The sequence below is a fragment of the Rhamphochromis longiceps genome, linkage group LG19 (assembly GCF_057381845.1).
Source record: "Rhamphochromis longiceps isolate RC_006_pf linkage group LG19, R_longiceps_female_GT1.1, whole genome shotgun sequence".
NCBI classification, from domain to species: domain Eukaryota; kingdom Metazoa; phylum Chordata; class Actinopteri; order Cichliformes; family Cichlidae; genus Rhamphochromis; species Rhamphochromis longiceps.
The window spans coordinates 12,258,680-12,276,186 of record NC_140575.1 but is presented as its reverse complement, the minus strand read 5'-3'; the positions used below and the strand labels follow the sequence as shown (position 1 = coordinate 12,276,186).

The 17,507-nt window shown below is 45.8% G+C and overlaps 1 protein-coding gene across 8 annotated transcripts in view; it reads left to right on the top strand.

Annotated features, from left to right (window-relative positions):
- LOC146646335 (AT-rich interactive domain-containing protein 1B-like) overlaps nt 1-17,507 on the top strand; it is a 162,647-nt gene that overhangs the window by 16,373 nt on the left and 128,767 nt on the right. For all 8 annotated transcript variants that reach the window (XM_085391335.1, XM_085391331.1, XM_085391334.1 and 5 more), the window contains exon 2: nt 7,485-7,688. In XM_085391335.1, coding sequence (XP_085247461.1) covers nt 7,485-7,688 — 204 coding nt within the window. The remainder of the gene's footprint in view (nt 1-7,484; nt 7,689-17,507) is intronic.

Genomic DNA, 17,507 nt, shown 5'->3' with positions numbered 1-17,507 from the left:
TGTTAAAGTGCACTTTGTTCTTACACTGCTAATACAGCAGCTTTCATTAAATAAAACTGTTGCAGTAAAACGGAAATTATGTATTTGTTTGTTTGTTTTTTGCTATTTATTTTATTGCAAGTCATATCGTTATCGCAGTATTGATCACAGTTATCGCACATCGTAGGTTTTCCTAATATCGTGCAGCCCTACCCTGCAGTCTATCTGGGTCAGATATGAACCAAGTTTAGGTGGAGTTTATTTTCGTTATGCTGACTTTTTACAGTCAGTTACAATAACTCGTACTGCGTGCTAGCTAGCATGACGGAGTTTCTATACAGCTGGGCGGGTGCTATGATGTTACTGATGTTGAACTTGTTTTATCTTATTTTATTTATAAGGTTAGTTATTAGAGTTTCCAACCGTCCCGTCTCGTATTCAGAGAAAATATTACACGTTTCCTGTTGAGGTGAAAAGAAACACAGTTTGTCCCGGACTTCAGCTACAATGAAAAAGACAAAGCTGGAGTTATTCTGTCTTTATGCTGCACAGCTGCCTCTTCTCCTCTCATTCTCTCCCCCTCCCTCTCCTGTTGCTACTTCAATCATGAAACTGATCAATGATCAGCTGATCGGCTTTTCTCTCTCGTTTGTTTATCACTTTGCGCCAGAAAGAAGAAACCGGCAGATGTCGCATTAAACAACAGCAGCACGTTTGATCAGCTGTTGTTAGAATTTATTTAATATTAATTTCTAGTATCAGCTGATGTTTGCTGGAGCCACAGCTGTAAACCTGCTGGTCATGATGTCGGTTTGGATATGTGGTGAGAGGGAAACATGAAGATGAAACCAGGAGATGTCCTTACTGAATCATCAGAGCTGAGCAGGTGATGGAGAAACAGGTTTACCTTTTAGGTGACATGAATGAGTTGAAGGGAAGTTATGAACTGTTTCTGAGAGATAAATAACACCAGGATCCTTTTCTTTGTAGCTGACAGCTGGTAACTGTGCAGGGGCGGGTCTAGCAAAGTGTTGCCAGGGGGCCAGGTAGGGCATTAACAGGGAAAGGGGGGCACAAAGAAATACTTTCTTATTCTCATTTCAAATGTCTCGCTTTTAATAAATAATTATCCGAGTCTTACAACAAACGATTGATGCATATATACCATCAGAACAGTGAGCATCACTGTCACATCAGCGTTTGTTTTCATTCAAAGGCTTTATGATTTTTCCTATAATGGCGGCCGGTCTCTAGTCAAAACGCCCGGGACTATTTTATGTCCCAGTCCGGCCCTGGCTCTCAGCAGAACCCGCCCGTGTTCGCGTCTTTTTTCTCCTCGTTATGCAGTGAAAACCTGAATGATTCAGTCTGGGAAAACTGCACGCTGGCAGCAGACGCGGCTGGCAAATTTGCAGCGTGTGTTCTTTCACACATGCTTCCTTGACTGTTTGCAGACGATGGCATTTTATTTGTTTTCCTTCTGTAATGGCGTGTCGCTGGCATGTCGGCCGCGTCTCGTTTTGTCTTCGAGGCTTTCTCTGTTTTCTTTCTCTCACCGCCGCTTCTTCAGCTCCCAGTCTCAGCAAAGGAAAAGGGCTCCGGCGACCCCGCGACCTCAATCTCACTTGAGACAGATGAAGCAGCCGCTCGCCTCCTCCTCCTCCTCCCTTTCCTCTCTTCTCTTCTCCTCCATTCCCCTCCTCCCCCTTCTGTTAATGACGTCTTTGTGCCGGCCGTGACAAACACAACACTCTGCAACTTTTCCCGAAGCACGCGGGAGGGGGTGGGTTTGTTTTGAGCGCTCTAACGCGTGCGTGCGAGCGCGTGCGTGTGCGTGGTGTAAATATTGGTGTCAATCGTGGAGGGCGCACCGATCGCTGGCTCCGAGGAGAGAGAGCTATCATGCGCGCTGCCCCAAACACAAAAGCCCGCCGGTCGGCCTCATAACAACAACCTCTTATCTGGCTTCTCTTTGTCTGCTTTTCTTCCTCGACTCACGGCACCATTGGGAAACATCCGCCGTGCGTGTATACGTTTCCCTCGCCTCCTCTACGGCTGTCGCGCCCTGCACCTCTCTCTCCTCAGACAATTTCATGCCTCTCATCGCTAGCCAGCCTTCACGCCTAGCTGCCTGTGCCGTACAGGCATATTGGGCTGAGGAAACGCAATTTGGCTCTACCTAGCTCCCCGCGGACCAGTACTGCTCTTCACACTGTCATTCGTTATGAGACTTTTTACTAACAAGGCGTGCGTGCTGAGATGCAGGATGAGATTGTGTTTCAGGACATAATTCAGTGAATTTCTAAGCGATGCGACACACACACGGGAATGCCAACGCGCACGCCGCTCAGCCGCAGTTCTGCTTTCAGGATGAGATGAATTGATAAGAAAGAAATGTCAGGGCTAAGTGTGGCGTTTTGTTGTCAGTGTTTCCTTCGATCTGGCATCGAAACGAGGCGATAAACTGATATTAAAGGCTGATGTGCTCCTCGTGGAGCCTGGGCAGGGAGGAGTTAACGGCGTGCTGCTCCTCTCCTCTCCGCTTGATGACATCAGTATTGTCTCTGCATCCATGAAATTAATTTTTCTAATCTTAGTCAGCAGGAGCGGGGGAATTTGCACACATTAATATGGAACTCGATCTGCACTCGCCCACTGCTGCAGTCTCTCTTCTTGTCTTTCCGCCTCCATCTTTTCTTTTTCCACCCTTTCCATTTTATTTTCTGTGTGCAGCAGTAGGCCCAAAGCGCGCTGGGTTTCAAGCCTGAAATGCGGAGCTTTGTTCTGGAGGCCTGGGCAACGCCGGGCCCCGCAGTGTAATAGGAGCTGGAGAGCGCTCTGCTGCACGGTGCAAATAAATAACATAAAAGACGAGGCTGATTGTCCCAGCAGACCAACCGGCTCTGGCTGCAGCGCGTTGATTCTCCGGAGGCCGGCGCGGCGCAGAGGATAAAGAGGATCCGTTGACAATAATTATCCTTATTTGTTTCTCCTCACAAATACACACAGGCTAAAACGCTTTCATTACGCAGGAATTAAAGCTGCTGCTCTGCACAAGTCCTCCCAACACAAACAGACGATAATCAATGATTTTCATACAGGTGCAATTTTTTTACAGTTTTCACATGGCACTGATTTTCCAGCCAAATAGGCCTTTACCCCGACAGCACACACTGCAGCCCCCAGTGCACTGGGCCTGAAATGAAACGCTCCCATCCAACCTGCAGGAATGTGTTGCTCGAGAAAACGTTAAACCGCCAGATGATACGAGGATCGTAATAGTTCAGCGAATTGCTCTTTGATGGTCAGATAATTTCACAAGTTGCTGTGTCTCAATAAAGCAGCTTGTAGACCATAAAGAACATCATACGAGGGAACACATTCTGCTCCACTGTTGCTTGGATGGAAACTGCCTTAGTGGAGATATTAGTGGAAACTCTGCAGCCCTGAAGGCGAGCGTCAGGAGCGTTCCTGCACCTGCTGAATAGGAAAGCGTATTTTTCCCTCTGTAGTTTGTTTTTCAGGTGAGGACGAGCCACGGCAGCGTGGACCTGTTCGGGCGTGCGTGCGCATTCCCTCACCGCGGCGGATAAATGGGCCAGTTTTCCCCAATAATTCCTCCATTTGAAATGGGACTGGAATAATAACCGTTTACTAATATTGTTTTATGTTCGTTTGATCCCAGTGTGTGTCTCATAATCCACATATCCGAGGCTTTTGTGTCGAGCGTTTTGTCTCTTTCTGATTAACAACTTAGCACATTAAAGCAAGAAGGAGTAAAATCATTTTCGCAACATAAAAATGTTGTCGATTGAGCTCAGAAAAGCAATTTAGCAGGTTTCACCCCACAGTAATTTCACCCATGTTCTGTTTTAATGGCTTTGTTTTGCAAAATAAAAAAAAATAAATAAAAAAAAACTAAAAAGCTCACGAGAGTCGCAGCGCTGGAGAGGAGTTCATAAATTGAATTTTAAATTTAGCAGTTGAATTACTATTGTCTCCCGTGCCGCCTCCCCCTCCTCCGTTGAATGGCATGCCCAGATGAACAAAGTGAAAAACACATTTGAAGAAAATAAAAAACAATTTCTGTGTATTCCCTCTAGTTTTTTATCTGCTGTCCCTCCTGGCACAAACAAGATTCACTTCGTGTCATTTTCATAATTTTTTTCCTAAGTACAGTCATTTCTCTCCGGGAAGGGAAAAAAATAACGTTTCAATTTGTCAGGAATGGTTGTCGTTTTTTGTGCCTGGTGGTGTGAGGGGAATCGTGGGCATATCTCTAGGAAAAGGCTGCAGTGGGCTGAAATCTCATTTAGTGGAACCTGTCATGAGAGCAGATTTGAGGCTCCGTTTGGGGAGGCGGAAAATACTCTTTCTTTTCTTTGCCCGTGGTAACGCCGTGCGTCGAAGGTGGACCGAGGTACCTGATATAATTTGATTGTGGCTGTTTTATTTAAGATCTCCCCCAAAGTGTGTGAGGAAGTTGGAGAGAGATGAGAGCGATGCAGCGAGAACACAAAGAGCCATCAGCAGAATCTGCCACTGTGTCTGTGTGAGTCTGTGTGTGTCTGTGTGTGTCTGTGTGAGTCTGTGTGTGTGTCTGTGTGAGTCTGTGCTCCCAGCCCTGCTCACAGGGAGGCCTAACTCTTACGGAGACGTGTCGTCCTTATAACGAGGTGAGGAGGGCTCAGTCAGTAATCAGATTTTAATTTCACGTCTGATTTTTGGCCTCATGGGAAACAAAAATCAGGTAAAAAAAGAATTTTTTACTTAATTCTGGCTATAAAATGCAGACTCACTCCCCTTTTGGTTCACAAGCCAAGATGGCAGAAAGTGAAAGAGTTTGCAAGATCCGGCGAGTGGAAGTGGGTCTCCTGAGTCCACTGTCGCCCTGGCCTCTCTTCAAGGACCTGCAGTGGGCTTGCGAGGCAGGAATTAGACCCTAATCAGGACTAACGTCTGCACCCGTCATCATCACCTCTTTTACTATTTAAAAAATACAAATAATTGTAAAAAGACACATTTTGAAGGTGCAGAGCTGCACAGTGTTTATGTCCACAGTTATGAGCAGATATGAAGGTGCAAACCAGCGCAGTGTCCTCTGAAGCCGTGGATTATGTGCACGTGTGTGTAAAATCGAGTGTCCACTTCTCCGCTTCCAAAAACTCTGAGGTTATTTTCCATCCTCAGTACCTTTGTAAGTGCAGCGTTTAATGTTTTTTGTACGCGTGCACACTTGGCAGCGGCGTGTGGGGGATTTATTTGTGTTGCGCTCAGCGTTTTTGGCAAACCGAGGACCTCTTGAGCTGGATTGGTGAACTGGATGGAGTTGGGGAGGGTGTGTGTGTGTGTGTCCCATATCACGGGTGGCACAGTGCCCTGGATTTTTCAGAAACTCGAGGACGTTTCATCGCTTAGTGCTGTCTGTGTGCTGTGGGTGTGCAAACATTCGAGCGGGTCATGCGCTGCCCTCCGCTCCATTATTTGAAACATATGACCGGCATCAGTTTGAGCATATCAACAAAATACTCGCAACAAATCTCCCCTTTGATGTTCAACTGGTTTAACTCTGTATATTACTGCGCTGATGCACTTAGAGCTAACTCTGCTTTAGCTGTATTGTAGTATTCTGAGCAGCTCACTCAGTCATGCTCTTTATTGTCTCTTTGAGCAATAAGAAGAAAAAGCATACAATACGATGAGTCAAACTTTTCTCTGAAAACGCTCCGTCTGTCAGTTAAAAAAAAGATTTTTCTATCAGAAACATCTTAAAACTTGTTCTCCTCACAATGGTTCATAACTTTAATTCTTCCCTAATGTTCTTCAGTTTAATGCTGGCAATCATTTTGTCAGATTAGATGTCGCGTTTCCTCTTCTGCTTAAATGTTTCATTGTCGATCCTTTCTGCTGGTGCACTCGGTGACTTCCTCCTCCCTCACACGGGGGATGATTCACTTCGTTTTTTCATGCACGGAGGAAGAAAAGCAAAGGGCAGCGAGTGTCTGCAGTTCATTATTATACTGTTACAAATCCGGCGATGCAGACCTTTGCAGGAAAGCCCCCCCTCCTCACACACCTGCTGTGAAATAACTTTAAGAGCGCTAACTTTCTCGCTCCCTCTTTCCCCGCCCAAACACAGTTTTATCACCCTCTCTCTCTCCCCTCCAAACTATTCCACGTGCACGCCTCAGTAGGCGCGAACGCTTTAACGCTGGACCGCCATAACTGTCCACGTAACCTGCTGAATAAAGTGCTCCCATCCCCTGACATGTCTTCTTGATATTAGCCTGGCAATATGAGGCAGCGGCAATTTCTCCTCTGCTCTAGACGAGGTGATATTGAGTTGGGGAGAAGGGAGGGAACTGAGGAGGGAGTTGGTGGTGGAAGAGAAAGAAGAGGCGGTGCGGGGGGGTCGGTGGCGGTTAGTTGGAAATGAGAGAGGAGAAGTGAAAGTGTGTGTGTGTGTGTGTGTGTGTGAGAGAGAGAGAGAGACACAGTAGGAACAAAGTGTCATAAATCACTCATGATCCTACGCGGCACAGACAAAAGAGAAGAAGAGGGAAGATAGAAGAAGTCTGCATTATCTGCCCAGCAGACAGACAAACACGCCGCTGCGGGTGACGGATTAGCATTAGCCTGATGCACTGTACCGGAATTTTCCAATGGCTCACTGGGACCCCAAACAACCCGTAAAAGGGCTCTGAAGTACTTACAATGGAATAAATTACCCTTGACATATTCTCTGTCCTGGCTTTGGTTTTCCTCTGTGCTCGTACGGGAAGCGAGCTCTCCAGGTGTGGCTTTGGAGAGCAGGTCCCGACTGCTTTGCTGCTCTGAATTCCCTCTGGGATTCAAGCTCGCGAGTTTGAAATGACCCGTCACAAAAGCTTGGATCCACGCCCCTGCACCCACAACCTTTACTTAAACTCGGAAGTACATCAACTCGACTGCAGTAATAGAATAACTATCGCTTTATCTGCCAGTTTGCTGTAAGCAGCCGTATAGCACGAGTCGTACGGTGGTTATTGGCACCGCGGGGCTCTGGTTGCAGGAACGCGGCCATAGGTTTTTATTGCCGTTGCCTCCTGTTGCTTTAAACAACATTTACAACACTTGTAAAAGCCTCAGAGACATTAAAACAAAGATACGAGCTTTTAGGTTTTAATTAAATCATTTTATTTTGGCTCTTTTCCAGCAGAGTTTTGCTCCAAATAGCTACTCAATACACATCTTTGCTTATTTAATTCCATTTGTTGTTCATTTATGATCTGTTGACATTAATTTAAAGCTTTCACTTGTTGTGCAATTATGAAATAAATCAGCGATGGCTGTGGTTTGGAGTGGTGCACTAAGTGGACTTCAGTTAGGGATTCCAACTTGGCAGATAGCAGATGAATTAATTTGAACGCCTCTCGGGCAATTACAATGCACTGTCATGAATGAAGTATTAGCCAAAAACCAAATGCTGACTATGCATTAATAACCCCTCTTCTTCTCCCCTGCAGGTTTCCTCCATGGACTTCATGGCTATGAAGCGCTCGCAGCTGTACGGCATGGCCAACAATCCCTACTCCGCCCCGCAGCAGCCGGGGGCCGGACCCTATCCCCCCAGCCAGCCCTACGCATCGCCTCCCCCGCATCGATACCCGATGAGCCTACAGGGGAGGGGTCAAATGGGCATGGGTGGGATGCAGTATCCTCAGCAGCAGGTACGCAAACAAACCGGAGCACTGCATCTTTGCACCCGCGTTCGTCCTCCGGCGTGCATCGCGGATAGGTCGGCCCTCTCTGCAGTGCCGTTCCAGATATCACAGCTGCCTTTATAAGCGATATTGCAATGGGACATTTGCTTCTCGCACGAACATTATCCAACGATTTCCCCCTGAAGGCTTGGCATGTTCAATTTGAGACGCAGCCTAAAATACCAGGCAGCGCATCTCACACCCTGGCATGTGGTGGTGTCACTCCTGTTCATCACTCAGTTCCCGTTAGACTCCCACTGGAGCGAGATGGGTTTGATGCTGTGTGTGTGAGCGTGTGCGTGCAAGCCAGTTCTTTCTTAATGCTTGTTTGATGGTGCATTTGTGCACTTTGTTGTGCATCTCTATTTACTTTTGGAGGCATGTACGTGTGTGTGTGTGTGTGTGTGTGTGTGTGTGTGTGTGTGTGTGTGTGTGTGTGTGGAATGCTCTCTGTGTAGTAAACAGACGCAGCGCGGTCGGCCCACGTCACAGTCTCTGTGCAGCACAATAGGTCTGTGTTGGAGACAATAGTGCTTCTGTCTGCTTTATTGAGTCTTAAGTAAATCCCATTTGGACTGGTATGGTGTGTGTGTGTGTGTGTATTAATCTGCGTCCCTTTTATCTTTGCGTTTGTGTGAATGATACGTGTGTGCCACAGTTTTGGCAGAAAGTGAACTTCTTCGGTGCGTGTGTGTGCGTGCGTGCAGATAGCAGTTTAAATTCACCAGTGTAGTTTGCAGTGAAGCAGCAGTGCCGAGCACCACAGCGAGAGAGGGGGGAGCACAGTGTTCCCTGCTGTCACTGCCGGCTATATTTAGTCTGCCTGGTCTGTTGGTCTGGACTTGAACACCTCTCACTGGGCGAGCGAGCTTCCACACATAGCAAGAGAGTATAAAAAGAGAGAGAGAGAGAGAAGGGGAGAAACACATATTGACTAACAGGTAGACTTCCTGTATTGTCTAAAAATATTGTGCAATGTGCGTACAGGCAGCAGCAGAGGAGATGGTCCTGCACACACACGTTCACACACATTCTCCGACCGATCTTTCCTATTATGCAATGAAAATGTGTCATTTGAAAACATAAAAAATGTCTGTTTACTGTTGATCCACTCAGGTTGTGGGAGCTGCTCTCATTTGTCTAAATCCAGAGAAAGGCGGTCAGGGGTAATAAATTCTGATAAAACGATACATCGAGGCATCGATTTGTATCTTTTTTATTATGTTTTGGGAGCTCTCGCACTGAGGCGGTGCTGTCCTGGGAGGTTAGCGTCAGCACTGCGAGACTTGGTCTCATCAAGGCCCGGGAGGAGTTTTGTAGCATGAAATGCAAACAGCTATGAGGGAGCGGGGGTGTGATGCCAATGCGTAATAACATACAGCCAATGACACACAGAAAAATACATCCCCGGTTGTGTTTTGTGATGAAATCCTCTGCTGGATTACATATGGGAGGCTGTGGTTGGGGTAGCAATCACTGCCTAGCATTATGGAATGTAATTAGTTCAAATAGAATTAGTTGTTCGCTCTGGCTATAGCCATGGGAACTGTGCTTCTAAAGTTTCTAATTATCTGGCTCTGGCTTTAAAAGCAGCACCGCTGCATTGCCTATCTGCTGCTGGTGAAATCTAGCTCACAGTAATGAGTTTGGAGGAGGAGGTTTAATTCCACTCTCTCAGATGAGCGTAATGAGCCTTACCTACAGAAAGGCGGTCAGGGGTTTGATCAGGGAGGAGCAGGGAGGGGTAAAAAAAAATGTGTACTGGAACATATACAGTGAATCTGTTCCTGAAGCGAGTGGTAATTAAAAATCAAAAGATGCGTGAATTGCACTGATGATGGACGTGATTGCATCTCTCAGCACGCCCTCTTTCCTAACCTCGGGATCAGCTGCGAACAGCAGTCCTGACTACAGCTGCGTCAGCGAGGGGGATTGTGGGCGATGTAAGACGTAGCGCACACAATCCCCCATAATGCATCGCACTTCGGGGCTGAGACCTCGGCTTGTCACAGCCAAGCATGCTGGGTTGTTGCCAGGCAACGTGACGTCAACAAAGATCTGCGTTGGTCTATCTCTGTGATTTCCCTGGGACTTGAGCGACTGTGTGTGTGTGTGTGTGTGTGTGTGTGTGTGTGTGTGTCTGTGTCGGGGGTTTTAACACCAGACTAAAAGGTCTTCTTTGACTTTCTTTCATTATTATGATTAAACTCTGCAAAAAAATTAAGCCCCATTCGTCTTAAATATGAACTCCACAGTAATATGTATATTTCATCCTGTGCAGTTATTGGATATGTGTAAGGGCTCACCTCTATCCTTTGCATAAGGCTCACGTAATTAACCATTTTGTCATAATTTGACACATAATGGTTTGATTACTGGTGATGTTACTGGAATCTAATCTGTGGTACTGGCAGCGTGAAAGCACAGGTCGCTCTTGGACAGTTCAAGTCCCCCCATCTTCCCCCAAATTCATTAATTCACATGTCAATGAGTGAAAACAGTGTCCTCCTGTGCACGGTTAGATTTCCACTAATTACGGCGATAATTTTGTTTCATCATAGTTTTCTTTTTCTGACAAAAACAATCAATGCTTGAATAAAAACTAAGGCACGAGGACAAAAACCGTAATGAAATTTATTGACGCTGAATAAAAACGAGATGAAAACGTTTTACAGAGACGAGCTCCAATCACATCTAATGAAGCTGTGCAGAGGGCGGGGTGAATTTGGAAGTGATCCAATCAGAAGTAAGCTCCTGGTGTAGGAAGGTCGATGAGCACATTTGATGTTCCCCAGGAAACGCTTCCTGTTTCTCATGAAAACGCGTGTTGAGAAGAGAGGAGTTGATATGTTTGTAAACAAACTTTAGAATTTATTTTTTAGCTACTGAATCAACTTTAGTCTGCGATAATCTAATTATTATAAATCTAATAAATGTGAAAGAATTTAGAAGCCAAAATTATGACAAAAATGAAAAATTTGCTGTTAAAATTAAAGCTGATTAATAAGTCGGTGTTATTATTTCTGTTACTAGTAGTAATTTTGATAGAAATGTAACTATGTTTATGTGTGTTTGCATTTGCTATACAGATGCAATTAAAAAGGTGTCATATTTGCACAGCGACATTTAAACACACTTACACCTACACGCTGCACACACACACACACATTAAAAGCTTATGTGGAGACAGAGGTGAGAAGCTAAAAGCATATACAAACCCTTCTCTGAACATTCATGTAAACATCTCGACTCATCTTTAATCTGTTTTTTCACTGATGGAAGGTTATCAGTGCAAACCCACTCGGTGCAATTTGAGACGAGTCGGTGTTTCCGTGTGACCTCGATTACCTGTTCAGGCCACGAAGCCTGATGTCAGGAGTTACCTCCGGCTCGGATATGTGCAGGCATGCCGATGCAATTGTGCGTGCACGTACACACACCAACACGTTGTTAACAATGCATTTCACCAAATTAAATTCTCCTCTCGTGGCTTCCTTCCTTAATCCAGCCACGGGAGGCGCGCACAGACGCCAGTCTCGATGTTGATGTCTCAGAGAGAAGGAAAAAACATCCTCTCCACCCCGACGAGCCTCCAGCAAATAAGCCTAGAACTTGCATTAGGTGTAGTTAGTGTCATGCTGTGTCTGCATGCGTGTGAGACAGTTTGAGTGTGTTAGAGAGGCCGAGAGACGGAGCGCGCATGTAAAGCAGCGAAGGACGTTTGCGTGGAGTGATGGGAGCCAGGACAAATATATCAGCAGAAGAAGGAGGGGAGGAAGGAGGAAGTAGAAGAAGGGGGCGGGTGTCTTGGGGATGACAGGAAAAAAATACGTCCGCTTGGTGGAAGTGGAATGAAGTCGAAACGAGGAAAGGAACGGAAAAAGAAAACTGTGCCGCCAATTCTAAGCGTAATTTCCTGTGATGTCAAAGTTGGCAGATGGAGAGGAAAAGGAATTTGAAGGAAACATTAGTGTTTGATGTGAAAAGAGGGGAGGAGTGATGTGGTGGGAGAACGAGCAGGAGAAAAAAATATCCTGGGAAATGAAAGAGAGTGAAAGAGAAGAAGGCAGGAGCGCGTGCGGGGGGTGAAAGTGTCAGCAGGTCAGGCAGAAACCATTACCAGTGCTGGCTGTTTGTTCCTTACACACTGGGCCAACTTAATAGAAGCCAAGCATTTAAAGTCAAGTGGAAATGTGGCTGACCCGCCACCTGTTCAGCACGCACACACCACAGCAGCTCCACACAAACAGTCTGTCTTTCAGGGCTTTTTATAGCTTTTATCACCACGCTCACTTTGCAGAGATTATTTTTTGGGCCTCGTCTTTGCACAGTAATCATCAGAGGGAAAAAGGAGAACAATAATGCATCAGTGTTCTTTAAAAAGCTTGGCTGCATTTCTTTCATCTGGGCAACAGCTGTGCACATTCCTAAATATTAAGCAACATCCAGAGACGGCGCGTCTCCGCTTTAGTTCGCTTCATTTGTCACGTTTATACAGCAGTGTGTCCTACAGCGCTTCTAAAAACAGCTGAAACCACAAAGCTAATGTGAAGCAACTGCATTTAATTTCATTTTATAAATACTTGTAGACATTCGAGCATTTATTGGAATTAAATCGCTGCACTGTAAACCCATAAAATAAAAAAAAGCCTTCCTGCAGTATGAAGTCAACTCAGATATTTTCATTTAATACGACATATTTCTTCATTTGCATCCTCCATTTGATTAAGTTAATGTAAATGAGAAATAATTAAAACGCACACTGTTTTATGTTAAAGAAAGGCAGCATTTATTACTCTCTTTTTAAATTAAAAAATAAGAACTCCCACACTCTGCCAGCATGACTTTTATAAAAGTTCACATGGCTCTCTGTGCTCTCCTGTGTGTGCTACGATGACGGTCGTCAAATCTCATTTCACATACAGTTGAAATACAGCCTGATGAGTTTAACAGAACAAACACACATCGAGCTAATATGACACAATGTGTTATAATAATGACAACACACCCCAACAAGTGTTGGATGCAGCTCTTTACAAAGGTGCCTGCACACTCGTGCTGCAGGCCTGACTTCAGTTCACGTGCACGAAGGAGGAAAACGGCTGAAGAGTTTGCAGAGGATGTGAAGACTGTTTTTAATTTTACTGCTTAAAAGAGCCAACTGAGCACGGGCCAGAGGCGATTATCCACTGCTGCTAACGCATCAGGTCTTTGCAAGCGTCTGCAAACACAGCATGCTAAGACAAAGCTTTGTGTTCATACTGGATCGATCACGTGGCGTTCGAGTCCTCGTTAGGACGAGGGGTCCTGCGTGGGGCCTTCAGTTGTGGTACTGCAGCTTACTCCCACTGTCCGAGGACGCGCTCGTGGAGAGTGAGTGGTTGCTCGCCTCTCGGTGCCCCCCACCTCAGACCTGGATGGGCTCCAGCCCCCTGCGAGCCTGATGCATCCATTATAACTAATGAGAAAATATTTATTTTCTATGTTTTGTCCTCAACGCTCACTCAAGCTTATGCTCATTTGTCTTCTATATACATTAATGTAACACAGAAGAGCAAACACTGTAATCATCTGTGAAAAGTGAAACCAACAGTAATAACTGCACGTTTACAGAATTACACTGCTGAACGGCATGCTGGGTAATGGCAGCTAGTCAAGTAGCTAGCCAGGTAGCATCCTCCATCGCTCAGCAGTGATGAAGAACAAAATAATAATCTGTGAGCTGCAGATTTGGAGGTTTTATGGCTTTAAATGATTCGTATGTTTTGTGATAACGTTGCCTCGCACAGTGACACCACAGTGACACGCACAGATGACGCTGAAACATGTAAACAGAGACGAAGACGTCTGAGCTGCAGACTTTGGAAGAATAGGCCCGAGAAGACTTTAATTCAACGCAGGAAAAAGTGTCAGCATGAAGGCCGACTCTGATTTTATTTCAAGGCCTCAGAGTCGATTATTTATCGTTTGTTTCATGTTTTTTGGTTTAAACTACTCAATTTACTGAACTTATTCAGGTTTTCCTGCTTAATGTGAGGCGAGATGCTGGACTTGTCTGAGAAGTCAGAAATTCATTTCAACAACGAAACAATTTTTTTTCTGTTCAGGAAGCAAATAACTAATTTGTTATCTTAATCAAAAAATAATAAAGTGTTTTACTGTTTATTTGTGCTTTTTTAAAATACTCTATTATCATAATTCACAGACAACAACAATAATTATGTTTTAACATTAGAAATATCATTTAGATTAAAGAGCTTGGACATGCTGGGGATGAAACATTAGCAGAAACGTGCTAAATATTTGTGGAATTTCCTGAACTGTTCATTTCAAGTGAAATCAGTTGAAGTTTCCGCAGCTTAGTTTATTTCTTTACTGTGAGTTTATTGACGTTCTTCACGTATCAAACTCACCTGTGTGTAATTAATCAAAGAAACGTCGGCAGCTTCTGTTTCAGGGTGGCTTTGTGCTCGCTTTCCAACTGCTGGAAACGGGAGGAAAATCCAGGATTGTCATTAATAACGCCTGTCCTCGTATGACAAGTCAGAAAGTCTGCTGTGAAAACGACCTAACACAGATAATACTTTAAGCGATCCATTAGTGCCAGGGTGAAAAATGATTTTTTGGCTAATACATTCATACTTACACCCCCCGCTGCTTTAGTATTTTTGACTGAAAACATCTCAAACTGATGAAAGAGCTGAAGAACTGCAAGTTCTCACGTCGTGACGGGAATCTCAACTAGCAATTTATTAAGCGCGGACGTGCTCAGAGGTCAGTCAGTTAAAGTGACGTGCACGTGGACAACACAGGCGGTAACTGTGAGCCAAATACTCCACAGGTGTCGCATCAGAGTTAGCCAGTCTGAACTGAAGGCAGAACTATCGTTGTAAGGACTCCATCCAGTCACTGTTTCCTTCTGTCTCCATGTAGAGGCACAGACAGAGGGGGAAGGAGCGAGTTCATCGGTTACCCTCAGCCCTCCGTATGTCTTTTGCTTTCCCTCACCATGTTGCCGTCAAGTTCCACACAGACGCACTTTCTTTAACCAAAAGCTGCCGATGTCATTAACCGTTCACGTCCTGATGTGGAGAAGTCATCTGTCCGTGGCCTCACCGACGTCGAGAGAGAGGGCCACTCGGAAGCACTTAGGGGCCCCGGGTGTCTCTGGGGTTAATGCAGCCTGTGGTGCCGGCTCTGACGGATGGCTGGGAAGCCCCACTAAATCAGCCCCTCTGCCAGGAAAGATGGAGCGAGAGGAGGGGTGGGGTGCAAAGGGGACCACTCCAGCTTCATCACAGCCCTCCCTCTTTTGAAAAGCTCTTGAAACGTCGCAGGCTCCCCGCTAATGTCATCCACACCGGTGCACATGACGCGCACTGTCTTTGTTCCAGCTCCTCCACCTTCAGACCAGCTCTCCACACCAACCCACAGGACCCCGAGCATTCTCACCTCACAATTAAAACAGGCATTAGGAGAGAGGGAACGAGGAGGAAGGGGCGTAAAGAACAGTGAGCCGGATTGAAAGAACAGGAAGACAACGATATGGAAAGGCTGATTAATTAAGGGTTCCTCTCTGGCTACAGAACAGATGAAGTTTCAGGATCAATTAATTAGCAAGCTAGCCTACGCACGTCAATGGCTCTAATAGCCTGCTCTCATTTGTAACTTTTATTACCCCGCTGCTGTGGAGTGGCTCTCAGCCAATCAAATGCCGCGTGGAGCCCATGCTACATGGTCATTAACTGGAAGGGGGTGGGGGAAAACCCCTCCCATCCAGAGTGGTTTAAGTGATGTTATCAGTTATGTCACTGTAAAGCTTCTATATGCTCTGTAGCACAAGAAAGATGGACTTGTGTCTACGCTCAAACACATAGCAACATGTTTTATCCACAGTTATTAGTGTATTTATATTTGAGCCTGTGGATTATACTTTTTCACAAACGCAGCTGTCAGTTATTTCTCGCTGTTGCATTAGTCCTCCATCGCTCTTGCTCAGAGAGGTGAAGCAATGTTGGGATTTGCTCGGCGCTCTGAGTCTGCGGCGCTCTATACGTGCCTGCTGATAAGATAAAAGAACCGGGAGATGAAAGCAGAGCGAAACGGAGGGAGCGCGAAAGAGAGGGAAAAGAAAGGGGATGCTTTACGTCTTTGCCGAGTTACAGAGGGATTAGTGGCTGCTCTAATTGGCTCACGGAGAATTCATCTCAGTTTCCATCCAGATTAGATGGATTCTTACGCAGGTCAAGTCTGGCATCTCACTTTCTGGGCTTCATTTGTACTGCGGAGTGCGGAAGTGCTGAGATGTGACACGCCGTCAACATCTGAGACAGCACAGCATAATAACGCTGTTACCTGGATTCGGCTGCTGCTTTGTAACAGGAGCAGCCGAAGATGGGGCCTGTTTGTACAGCCTGGATGTTAAACAAGCGAATAAACGTCCATCTAAGTTTGAATGTTTTCAAGAGAGCAGCTTTTAAAAATATATTTACTTATGTAAACGGTCAGTTTACCTCCAAACAAACTCAAACTCTCGGCCTGCTCATCCATCTCATGCTTTTGCTGCCTTCACTTAAATAGGATGTAACCAGAGGGCACAAATTAGCAGCAGCATTTCCAGGAATCATAACCTGGTTAGCCCCAAATAAGGAAGAGCTACAAAACTGGGATGGAGGAACTATTTTCTGTCTACATCCACCAAACAGAAATTACAGCTCAGCTCAGGGCCCCCACCAACACACGCACAGACACACACCATCAAAAGAGGTCAGCATCATGGAAACAGCTAACCCAGCGGCCCCCAACCCCTGGGCCACAGAGTGGTTTGGTCCCGGGCCGCGAGAGTTGAGGCTCAGGCGTGAAATGTATGGTTTTCAGGGTTTTTATCGGTTTTATCGTTAACTCGGTTTCCCTGGTGTGTTATGGATAAATCTTCTTTTTTTTGGTACCATTACCGGTTTTATTTTGTTGTATTTATCCGCGACACCTTAAAGGCCGGTCCGTGAAAATATTGTCGGACACAAACCGGTCCGTCTCACAAAAAAGGTTGGGGACCGCTGACTTAACTCATATATAACTTGGCCAGCATTTCACTTGATCCCTGGATGAGGCTGCTCGAAACGTTTGGTCTCTGAACATTTTTTCTGCTCTTGGATCTCTATGATGTCATAGAGAGGGGATATCCCTAATATGGTAGTTGTAGGCACACAACTATGAAAGCCCGCAGAGTCCAAGAACAGCAGAGCAGGTGTCCTGTATTTGTAGTCTTTACACATTTTAAATAACAAATCACGCACCGTGAACTATGGCAGCAGGGAGACGGCGGCGTGCCTACGAGTGCGTTAGCGTGGATCGACTTCAGCGACATAAGTTATTAAAGGCACTGCGTGCTCGTCCTCTGAAGAGCCAATCCTTCCAAAAATGTCTACCTGCCCTTAACCCTTTAACCCCATCATCATCACGCCGCCAGTTCCTGATTGATCTGCGGCGCACAGAAGCAGCTCAGCCATCCATTGTGTCGCTGTCATTTAACAAGGCGGCGCCTCGTCGTGTCAGCATCCCGGAAAGACAGCCTCGCAGCAGGGGATGTAAAATACGAGTATTATCTCCTGAGCTCACGGTGACCGCTAATGGCGAAAAAGCGTTTTTTTCCCCCCAACTCAAAGCAACCCCTCCCCTTCCCCTCCACCTTCTCCTCGTTCAGATGTAATTGACATGACTCCTACACAAGTTCAAGCCTGTCATCACAGCAAGCGGTGAAAAATGAGCCGAGCCGGCGTTCGTCGG